The 12,231-nt window shown below is 35.5% G+C and overlaps 1 protein-coding gene across 3 annotated transcripts in view; it reads left to right on the top strand.

The window, feature by feature from the left end:
* LOC138700100 (vascular endothelial growth factor receptor 1-like) overlaps positions 1-12,231 on the top strand; it is a 343,737-nt gene that overhangs the window by 293,942 nt on the left and 37,564 nt on the right. For 2 of the 3 annotated variants that reach the window (XM_069826422.1, XM_069826421.1), the window contains exon 19: positions 10,149-10,312. In XM_069826422.1, the coding sequence (XP_069682523.1) occupies positions 10,149-10,312 (164 nt within the window). The remainder of the gene's footprint in view (positions 1-10,148; positions 10,313-12,231) is intronic. The other variant, XM_069826423.1, reaches the window with a different exon arrangement.

Below are 12,231 nucleotides of genomic sequence, written 5' to 3'. Positions count from 1 at the left end.
CTAGACTGTAATTCATGCACTATTGTCACTCTGTAGGGTTTAAATTTAAGAATTTTAGTGGCTCTAAATGATGTGGTGGTTTTCGAAACACCTGTTTCTTGTGAGAGATGGCAGAGAGATTTTCTAGGAGAATGTTCTAACCTTTCTCCTATCTCATCTAGTTTTTCGTCAGTAAGTACACTTGGGTTTCTCATTCCACGTTTATTCAGAACTGACCCCGTTTCTCTAAACGTTTTTACAAGGTTTAATATAGTCATCTTATGTGGAACGGGAACACCAGGAAATTGCGTTGCAAAACATCGTCGCATTGTTCCAAAATTCTTAGCTGTCGAGTAACACTGGACAAGATAAATCCTTTGTTGTAATGTAAACTTTTGTGCCATATTGAACCACAATCTTCAACTAAGACATACTCTACGTACATCAATACAAATGTCAACTGAGCTCATAGGCAATTGAACAGCAGCTATCAGTTGCAATGTGATCATGTGCTGTGTCTTTTAAGGCAGGGAAAAAGAGAGAAAGAAGGGACAGAGAGAGAAAGACTGTAGCGGACCCCATTCACGGGGAATGAAAGTGCTGAGGCTCGGTCCACTTGCCGCCAAATGCCATAGAGAATGTCATAGATTACTCTGTACCTACCGATCTGTCTACCTCCCTATCTAATCTATCTGTCTGTCTGTCTGATCTGTCTGTCTACTTATTTATTTATTCATTCATTCATTTATTTAACTACCTGTCTGTGTCCCTATCTGTCTGTCTGCCCACTTATCTGTCTCCACATCTGTCTGTCTGCCTGCTTGCCCATCTGTCTGTCTATCCATGTCCGCTTACCGATGATAAAACAATACCAGACTCTCCAAGAAAGAAAGCTGTTCTTAGATTTAAATTCTGTACAGCTAGGAACCTAATGATTTGGTTATAAGTTTCTTCATTGTGGTTTTCTTATTTCTGTACATTTTTTATTATGTTGTCTGTAAAGTTTCTTATAATTTATATTAACTTCACTAACATTTTAGTTTTATCTCGCTTTTTAGCATGGGCATGGACATTGGTGATTGTGCTATAAGTGAATTTCTTAAAAAAATAGAGATCACATTGTCGTTGGAGTTATTTTGTGGGTTATATCATTTTCTGGTGCTGGTACAACTTACAGATGTAGCAAATTGAAATTTAAGAAAATTTTCATAAACTGAATAAATTTTCTTGAACATAATAGCTTATTCAGTGGCGTAGTCAGAATTTGGTTCTTGGGAGTGGGTGGGATTTTTTTTTTTTTTACTGACCATAATAAATACGATAATAAAACTTTAATGTTGTTGTTGTTTCCAATGACAGACACTGTATTTAGTTCATTAGTCTCCTGGACTCCCAATATAATTGGACGATATTCTTCTGATTTTGGTGAGAGTTGAGTTTGGGGCACTTCTTTAGGTGAGCATTTAATGTTTCATTACTTATAATAAAAGTTTGAAACAGAACTTCTCATTGGACTAAATGGGTCCCCAAGTAAAGCAAACAGAAATCCATTTGCTGTTGAGTCCACATGATCCAAATGCAGTAAATACTTTCTTGGCAACAATGCAGTTATGCACATGCGCAGTGCGTTATCACAACATGCCAGTATCATAAAAAAATTGAGTTTATCTTTCACACCACGTATCATGTATTGTGCTTCTGTGTAAACGTGAAATATTAATTTTTCTCACTGCAGTTCATTTCATCGCACTTTTCTCTTAGGACATAGGTTGGTTTCATTGATCGAACTTCTTCTTTTAATGTAGGAACATTCAGAATTCAACATACTTGGTTTGATACTGCTGTATGATGTATGTTACTGTTGCCTGTCTCGTTGACAAAAGCGTTAGTGCTTTTGCTTAGTCTTAGTGGTAGTGTATAGTAACACATTCGCTTTTTTATAGTGGTTAGGAAATTAACGTACTGTAGCATTAATATAGGCACCATGCATGGGTCTCAAAATCGTACTGGTGGTGCCGCGCAGTGTCTCAATTCCCAATTAACTACAGGCTCGCAGTCATTCACTAGTCATGTGAAGGGTACCGGTACACAGGAATAACAAACAAGGTCCATCAAAAATCGAAATTGAGTTAATAGTGCCATCTGATAGTAGAAGGGGAGTACTTTCATGTGGCTGCATTGGTTTTATGTAAGAACGAAAATTGTCCTCAGTATTATGCATTAAAGTTTCTGTATACTTTGGAAGAATGAACAATGTCACATCCATCCCAAGAAAGAACGAACAATGTCCATTTTAAACACAGAAACTAATGCAGACAGCTGTTACAAACTCGATCTTAGAGTCATAGCACATTGCTGGTTAGTTTATTTTTACATATGCCAATACAATCTGTATTATACAATAATAATATTAAATGACTGTATGATGGTTAGCTGTTATTCCATGTGACAATAAATTATATTAATTTTCATAAGAACTTGTGAGCATAATACAAACAGCTGTACTATTCCAGTGTTCAGATGTCTGTGGTAGGGTATTGATTATTTCATTTATTATACTTTTATGACATAATGTAGTGTTTGTGGTTAGTGCAGTTTATTTTTATAATGTCTGACGTTAGAGAAAATTAATTATCTGGACCCAGTCCATGTTCTGTAAATTCAAGGAAGAGAAAAGTTACAGGACGTGTTACAGATGCATAAAAAATTCGTGCTAGGAGTCATATTATGGGAGAAGACTGTAAATGTTCTCGTTTTCCGTGTTTTCAGAAAATAAGCCAAAGTGAAAGAAACGATCTTATTAAACATTTGAAAGAATTAGCATCATATGACACTCAAAATGCTCACCTTTCAGGACTAATTTCGGTACTTCCTGTGTGAAGACGAGGATCCAGAAAAACACAAGCCGAAGCTGATTTTCATAATTTTTCTTACAGATATAAAATGCGAATAAACAAAGATGGGCAAAATACTGATGTTCCCGTTTGCTATAAAGCATTTATTGCTATACGTGGAATAACAGGCAGACGTTTAGTCACTTTGAAAACGTCATTGGCTACTACTGGAAAAGCCCATATAGAAACAAGAGTTAAACATGGAAACAGGCTTCACCAATTGAAAGGAGAGATTTTATTTAAAATTTGTCAGCACATTCAATCACTTAGAGGTCAGAAAGTCCACCAATCTCGTCACGATAGCCGAAGGTTGTATCTTCCAGAGGACTTGAATATTTCTAAGCTGCTTAAGTTACACTTAGAAAAATTTCCTGCAAACCCTGTGTCTTACGAGCAATACCGAGTAATTTTTGTCACTAAATACAACATTAGCTGACATTTCACACATTAAATCAGAAATGTCCAATGAAAAAGATGCAAGTAAATTAGATAATTTTGAGAAGGAGAAACAAAATTTGATTTGGAAGAATGAATTGCACAAGAGAAAAGGACGGAAGTTTTATGAAGTAAAACGGGCTGCACGTCTAACATGCAGGAAGTCAGAGTATAAAGAGGCTATCTGCATGGATTTCCAAAAGAATTACCAGTTCCAAACATTTCAACTATTGAGGGCTATTATTGTCGACAGCTGCCCTTTTATTCTTGTAACATACATACGCTGTCAACAGGAAGACATGTATGACCAAAATATTTAAAGTAAAGGCTCTGATGAAGTTTGCTCTAAGTTATGGCACCACTGTATGAATATTGTACCAAGCTGCGTTGGTGAACTCCGTATCTTCTACGATTTTTGTTCCGGACAAAATAGGAACTTTACAGTATTTAGATTTTGTCATGTAGTACATACTAACAAGTGGTTTGATGCTCAGTGGATCACATTTCCCACTCGTACCTGGAATGTGACAAAAACATGGAACTTGTCAATCAGAGAGCAAGGTGTGAAGTACCCGATGACTGGAGGCAAGAGATTGCGAATTCTAGGAGGAAACCAAACTATTCATCATTGTAAACTGTAAACAGCTACAAGGCAAAGTACAAGGAATTACAAATTTTGAAAAATGTTTGTTCTCCAACTGCTAGAGAATATTTCAGTCTTCCTCTCATCAATGGCGAGTCACAAGAAGTCCATAACAGTGAATGAGACTATTTTATATTCAATATATTCATTCACAATGGAAAATTCAGTGCAATTAGATTAGTGTGTAGATTTGTTTTTCAATAATTATTTGGAACAATGAACACTCAAAGATAAAAATATTTATAATGGGTCAACAATATTCATAACCTTTAAAAAGAATACCCTACACGAAAGTAAACATGTGCTACATTGTTTGAAAATATTATACCTCATTCCATTTCCAACAAATATTCGATTAAATTGTGACATTGTTCGTTCTTCCCGTTTATAAAACGTAGCAAAGTAGACTTTTTGCAGTTTTGCATTGTTGTAATTCATAAAATCAAAACAATATTTTGTCACATATTTGCTTTATAATGCTACATTCTTGTGTGATAAAAAATAACAATAAGTTAACAATAAACTATACGTTTCAAGTCCTCAAACTTTAAATTTCATTTATCTCAAAATTATTCTGAATGGACCTTGTTCGTTATTCCCGTGTACCCTTCATGTGTGATATAGAAATTACATGCGGCTTCCTGCCGATAAAAAGTTGTAATATTAGTAAGAATGGGTTCATTGATTCATAGTGTTCTGCCCAAGGGCAGGTCTTTCACTGCAAACCCAGCAATCTACAGTCTTTAATTATTTAATAGACTCAGGGGAAAGTTCAGTACAGCTAGAGGAGTGTAAAATGTTAACTACAAAGTTCCTGCAATATCAGTGAAGTTGTTTGGCATTTAAATCAGATTTCAGACCATTGAATGAGGGTGAACAGTCATATTACGAAAACATTGATGTACTTATATTTGATGTTATGACGTGTGTAATATTTATGTGTGTATAATGTCTCTATAAATTACGTATTTTAATGTGATTTAATTCTAAAAGTAGTCTTAATTACACTTCCTGAATAATGAGCGACTGCAAATTCTCTAAAACACAACACATATGAACAATATCATCAACATACTACCTCTGATTGAGGTTCTGGCTGATATGTACATCTGTTATCAGGCTGTACATCTCACTTGACAATATGTGTCAGAGGAAGAACAATATTGTTTGTATGCATATGAAGTCTGACTAGTGTAATTTGTAGCTAGTCGGCGATATATGCAATGGAAGGGAAAAGGAACTGGTCACCCTACCCCATGATATTCTGGCCTAGTTGCCTTATAAGTGGTGCCTTGTTGGTATCACTTGTGAGGTTCAGACTTCTCTTTGGACAGTTGAATAAACAATAAGATCAACATGCGGAAGCAGTTCAATTGATAGTTTGTGTAAAATGTTGTTGTTGTCTAGTGCCTTGCATTTGGCAATGAAGCCATTAAAAAAAATGTAAAATGTTATACTGTATATTTTAATTTGCTGAATGCACCTTTCAACATGAATTCGAACACTGGCAATGCTGTAAGTAGTTTCGACTTTTTCAGCTGTTAATTTACCATCATGCAGATATGGTGGAGTAACAACAATGATCCCTTTATCGGAGAGGTTTGTTATTATTCCGGGAAAACCTGACTTCATCACCACCTTCTAATAACGTCAATAATTCACAATCAGTTGTCACGAATGTGTCACTCGATCTGCCACGGTAGCATTTAGATTTGAAGGCCACCATCTGATCCACGTTGGGTGGCTGTTCCACTTTTGAACAATTAATTTTCACTCTACTTTTTTCAATATTGCAGGCATTGTTTCCTGAATACTTTCTCTGCTAGGCCAAAACCCAAAATTATAGTAACCATTGTGGATGTCAACAACATTAAAGTGGCGGTAAAAATACATCATAATTATAATTGTACGATTAACTCTGAACATCACCCTCATAGCAGAATACGACAATCCAGTTTTCATTTTAATTAAAAAATATGAGTAGACGATTTTCTTTACTAATCTTACTCTTGGACAGAATTTTTGAAAGCTTTCAATGTGAAATCCACTAATAAAAATGGAAAAAAAAGAATATGTATGGTCTACATCTTGGGGCATTTCGACTATCTATGGTAGCTATTTTTGGGTTAAATGATAGAATTGGAAATATTTCTTATTATGATTCTAAGGGTATAATTGTGTTTCAATTGGCAGCAATTTTAACAATATATTCAAAACCACAAATGCCACTCCCATTAAGTCTGGTAGTTCTCTCTCATATTTTATTGTAGAATAATCTCGGAAACCTTGCATTTCATTAAACATATATTATCATCTGTTCCTGAACTCTTGTCATAACATTTCTTATGTGACTTCAGTTCGGCATGTAATGGAATAGACACTTGAGTAGACAATTCACACAATTCAATTGTGAAAGAAAAAACAAAATTAGTAAGAATGGTTTCATTTACTTCTGCCTGTATGGCTACTTAATTTTTATAAATAACACTTGTTGAGCATTCGCCTTCCATAAAACTTAAATTTTCATCTTTTCTTCTTCTTTTTGCGTCTCTTTCGTATCTTTGCGAAGCTAGTTGAGGTGAGGCAGTCTTTTTCTTGTAATCTTTTAGAAAAATACTGGGAACGGTATGCTAGTTTTGGGGGTGTCCTAATCTCATTCCCAATAAAATGAATACTGCAAATTCTTGTTGCGGGTGTTGGTTTCCAAGGTGAACCATCAACACTTGAAATCAAGAATTAAATATCGATATGAATACATTTAAAAATAAGTATATTGTTATTTATTGTTGCTAATATTATACATAATATTAATTATGTAAAGAACTCAGTAATTATGTACTTTTTGAAATTTAAATTAGGCCTATAAATTCCTGTCGTTGATAACTTAATGGTTATTTATAAACATAATACTGTATATATTATATTTTTTATATTAGGCCTAGTATATAATAATATTATGATTACAAGCAGTATAGCCTTATTTACTTTCGTCTGTGTACTGCTTGGATCCACAATTAGCGTCGTTGCGCTTCAGTTTTCTGTTTTGGGAATGAATAAAAACAATATCGGTTAGTGTGTTCCCGTAAGTATTACTACACTCAAGAACACAGCAATTTGCGTTACCTTTCAGCTTTTTAGGATCATCCATATTTCTAATCATTTAACCTGAGATGTTAAGTATATTCATACGCTTCAAGCACAACTCTATCGCTGCTGTCCTGCAGTTAGTAACAACAGTCGCCACCAGAGGAGCTTGCACGGTGCCTATAGGCCCAGAGCATTTTTAGCGAATTTACTTTAAACAAATGTTCTTTTAGAGATCTAATTAAGTATGTATTTTAACGTGTTAATATTCTATAAACATGGACTTTGAAATAATCAAAAGTAACAGAGGACAAGACATGAAAGTTTACAGTGAAACATAGCATGAGAAATAGAAACTTTTAAAATTTGATAAAACAAGATATCATGACCATGAAAACATTTCACCATATCATATTGTGACAGCGACGTGAGATTCGAACTCACGACCAGCGTCCCGCAAGAGAGCAGATCGCGCGGGCTCCACAGAACACTGAGGGATGGCGCGCGGTGGAGAGAAGAGAGGGGAAAGGGCCTACGCGGTGAGGGAGTTTGCGCACGCATCTTCTGCTTGCCTAGAGAGGCCGAGAAGTCCGTCGAAGTGGAAAAATCGCGAATTCGAACTTTCCAGGCTACGTCGCTGTGGTTATAAAAGAAGAAACGCGAGGGAACTCGGAGAGAGAGAGAGAGAGAGAGAGTGTGTGTGTGCGTGCGTGCGTGCGTGCGTGCGTGCAGAGCAAGCCAGTCTTGTGTACCGGAGTTCGACTTGAGTGTGCATCCGCAACTGTGTCAGCATCCGAAGGCCTGAGTTCGAGTGCAGTGGACCGCAGTTGGAGGGACCTGAGTTCAGTGGACTGTCTCTGAAGGTCTGTGGTTCGAGATACTGTGAACTCGAGTGACTGTGCTAGAAGAACTGTGAACTGAGAACTGACAGTTCTGATTTGTAAATAGTGCTTTGTAAATATTAGTTAAGATTAACAGTTCATTGTTGTTCGTAATAGTCAAAGTAAATTGTCATTGTCGTCAGTGGAGTGCACTAACGAATACTGTGTTACGGTGTGGAGAGCAAATCCTATTGTTGAGATAATAAAACTACATTGTTGTTGAGTTGAAATAAATTTACAATATTTAAAAAAACTCGTATGGCACTGAAAAGAAGGGTGACAGGTGATTTATACACAAAATCCTTAAAGTTGATTAGGGCCGAAATTAAAGAAAATAATAATTTTGAGATTGTTTTTTCTGAAATTGATCTGTTCAGACAGGCAATTTACAGGAACAGTTAAATTGTCTTAATAACTTATAAAACAATTCTAATTTGGCTGACAGTACTTTTGATTATATTCCTGACCATTTCTATCAAATGTACACCATACATCGGCATGTTAATGCTCTCAGTATTCCTGTGGTTACGTGTTTTTTTTTCCAAATGCTAATATCCAAACTTAGAAATATGTATGGTACTTCCTGAAGAAATTACACCTCCAAATATGTGGAAAGTAGTTAATTTCAAAGCTTTTTCTTTTTACATTATGAAATAGCGTCACACAATGTTGCCACATTTAATTTTTCCAGTATTAAAGTTCCTATTATTATTTATTATCCAATTTAATAGACCCTATTTCACCCTGAGATATATTAGGGTCCAGTATTAAAGTTACACAGAGAGTAAATTTCACTTAGAGCAGAGTTCGCTTAGGAAAATTAAAAAATTACAAAATTTCTTCTGTCGGTACTTGTTGGTATATCAAACCAGGAGCTCCGAAACAAAACATCTAAAATTCGAAATTGGTTGAAAACTTTTTTACTTGATTTTTTCCTATTTATCAGCACTAGAGGTGTCAGAAGCTTTTGCAGTTGAACTAATATCAGAGGTCCCTTGTGTTAGTGAATGTTTCGAATATTCTGATTATATTCTTGAAAACTATATTGAAACATAAACCTTCCTCCATGAATTTTGTAAGACACGATCATATATGTGTTAAAATATAAACATGTGAGGTATTAGTACTAAGAATGGGTGAAAAAGAAATGGGAGAGACAGTAAAAAAAAAAAAAAAAAAACAACATGCAAGGAACTACCTGTTGATCTTGAATCAGTCTGAACAATAACGTTAGCGAGTTATCCCATGTACAATATTTGGGGAGCATGGGATATCGGGAATAGGTGAGCACAGATTTAAATTTTCATTACAGTGTTGCCATGCAACGAAATAAAAAATATTTATGTGCTGAAATAAAAAAGAAAAATTAAAGTGTGACGAAATGATTGACAGCCATTTTTTCTTCTGTTGGTACTTGTAAGCCGGATACCATGTATTTCAATCTTCTGCGTTTCTTAGCTAGTTTCTTGAGCACTTCAGTTTCATTCAAAGAAACTTTACCATGTAGGTATGTATGTACATGAGAGCCAATCCATTGAGCCACTTCTCCTCTGTGCTTTCAGGAGTAAGTAGTTACAGGAAGAGTTGCAATTATTGTGAACAGGTTGTGTTTTATCGGAAGTACTGTAAGTCACTGTTATAATGTTGCAGAGCATCGAAAGCATATTTTTTCCGGGCTTTGGGAAGGTTTTAACCCCCAAAACTCCACTCTCGCTGTACCAGTTAAGTGGAAGAATTCTGAGCTGAAGCTACACTAGCAAGTTATTTATTTCATTTTCAACCTAATTCATCAAATCGTGTCGCAAATAAATAAAGTGCAAAGTTGTCAGTTTCTCTAAATTACCATGTGTAGCGAATTATGCAAACCAGTTAGTTAGCTTATTTTACTAAGGCAATCGATAAGTAATGGCAGTAATGCTGTAAATCAGTGCTCTTACTGGTGACCATTGGAATCTTGTAGTACTGTATGTAATAGAGCCGCGAATGTTTCATATTTCTACAACCACTAGCAGAAAACTGAAGTAACCATATTTTGTAAATACAGTGACAATTATTCGAGAGAAGTTGCAATTATTTTTCAGGTTATAAATTATGACAATATAAAGATATAAAATTAAAATTCTGTTTCGCCCTGAAGGAGATAGAAGTTTCCATTCGTTACATCAGTGTTGTGTTGGTTGTAGCTAGTGCATGTGCTTGGGGGTGCTAACCTACTAACCACTATGTTGGTAGGTTGAAATATGCAGCATTGTCCTTCTCCAGCACCAGTGGGGAGGGAGGTCATTCTGGAGACATGGCCGTGGACTACAGAGCTGCATGTACCCGACCAGGTGACCGATCCCCAGACCTAACAGGAAGTGATATCGAGGCCAACCTCATCTCCATGACTCCTACAGGTGAGTGAAATAAGATCGTCATGCAAATAATGTCCATTGCAATCCCACTTTTGTACTCGTACAAGTAAATTGGAGATAGGACAGTAATTGGTGACCAACTTTTGTTATTAGTGAAGCTAATGGTACTATTACAGCTCCCCCACACAGTGTAGAAACTTTCATTGCCAAAATTTCTCAACGAAGGAAAGCCGAACTGATTAACGAAATTGGAAATGAATGGCAGAAAATAGTTGAGAAGTCAAAACTTCTAGAAGTTGTAGTACCTGATGAAGAAGAAGAATGGTATTATTAAGTGTTCTGAAAGTTATTTGTGGGTTGGAGAGCAGAGTCTACTGTAACAGTAAGTACTGTATCAACAGGAACATCAGAGCTCTGGAAATGCAGCAAGGGGAAGTAGAAAATAATAACTACTAAGATTTATTTAAAATCATCCGTCCTCAAGTGAGGTTGACCACTGGGATCCGGAATTAATAAAAAATAAAAAGATAAGAGAAATGAAACGAGTAAAATAATTATTCGATTTGTACATTAAAACAAAAATTTATGTGTTACTATATAAATGATAGTGTCGAATTTGAAGAGAGGCCTTCAGAATTTCCATCACAATCTTCTGAACCTCATAAAAGGGAATTTTAAAGGATTTAAGGATATTATATGTAAATTTTGGTAAACAACCCCTCGGTCCAAATAGTAAGCTTGTAACATTCCAGTTGTAAAGTGAAATGCCATATTTTTCACTGAGGTTTGGAAGACAAGGTACATATTTAGCTCGCTTGTCATCATTTATCTGCAGTGCCTGTCTCATGTCTCGTTCAAAGCAAATCGTAGGGTCTAAGACCATCGCTTTCTGGCTTCTATTGACTGCAATTATATCCACAAAAGATCACGCAAATAAATCGAAAATTATGGTTACCAGGTATACATTTTTTCTGTATTTCTTGTATTTCTTAATGCTAACAAAGCCTTACATTTTCTGTTTCCCTGTGCAGCACTTTTTCTGTTGGATATTAACAGAACTGCTGAAATAATATCGAACTCGCCAACTGTGTATTTATAACTGGGTTCACTGTAACAACTTAACAACTAGCAAAGGTAGTTGGTTGCCATTACCGTTAATGTTTAGATTTTGAAATGTATAGATTGGTGTTATTCAGCATTGCCAGATGCGTGAAATGTTATTAGGCCAACATATGACCAGGGCTGTATTTAGACATTCTGGTTATTAGGCCAACATATGACCAGGGCCGTATTTAGACATTCTGCCATCTGGAGGAGTTTATATTTTGCTGCCCCGTATCGTACGCAATCAATTGCAATGAAATAACCAAGCAGCAAACTTAAAAATATATTTAAGTCTAAATTATTATAAAAATAAGTTTTTAAAGTAACAGTTAACTAATATTTTTGGATAAATTAATTTAATGTACTGTATACTCCATTGAGCTCACCTTGCCGCTAACGTGTTTATTGCAATAACGTACTCCATACCTCTAAATAGCTCGAATTCTATGCAGAGTAGGCCTACAGTCAAAGTATTTTGACAGTCGTTGAACTGGCTTGATGAATGTTAGTAAATTTTCACTCTACGATTTCACTTTCTTTACAATTATTAAATAAATAATCACTAAATCACACACCAATTCACCAACTTACCAGGATACTTTCACTTCATTATATAACTGCAAAGAAACTTAATGTAAATAGCTGAACAGTGAGCATTGTTAACTACGACTCAGTGGACTTTTTTAAAAATGAATAAGGACGTTTTGGTTCACAATTTTTTGATCAGGTGTGCTAAATTAGACGTTAAGTGGAAGGCCTGAAACTGTTGATCTGTCAATTCCCTTCCATTATTTTCTTGGAGTATAATTAGGAACATTAAATCCAGACGTTTGAGATGAACAGGGCATGTAGCACAT

The sequence above is a fragment of the Periplaneta americana genome, chromosome 5, assembly GCF_040183065.1.
Source record: "Periplaneta americana isolate PAMFEO1 chromosome 5, P.americana_PAMFEO1_priV1, whole genome shotgun sequence".
NCBI lineage: Eukaryota > Metazoa > Arthropoda > Insecta > Blattodea > Blattidae > Periplaneta > Periplaneta americana.
The sequence above is the reverse complement of the archived record's forward strand: the minus strand, read 5'-3'. Positions and strand labels throughout refer to the sequence as shown.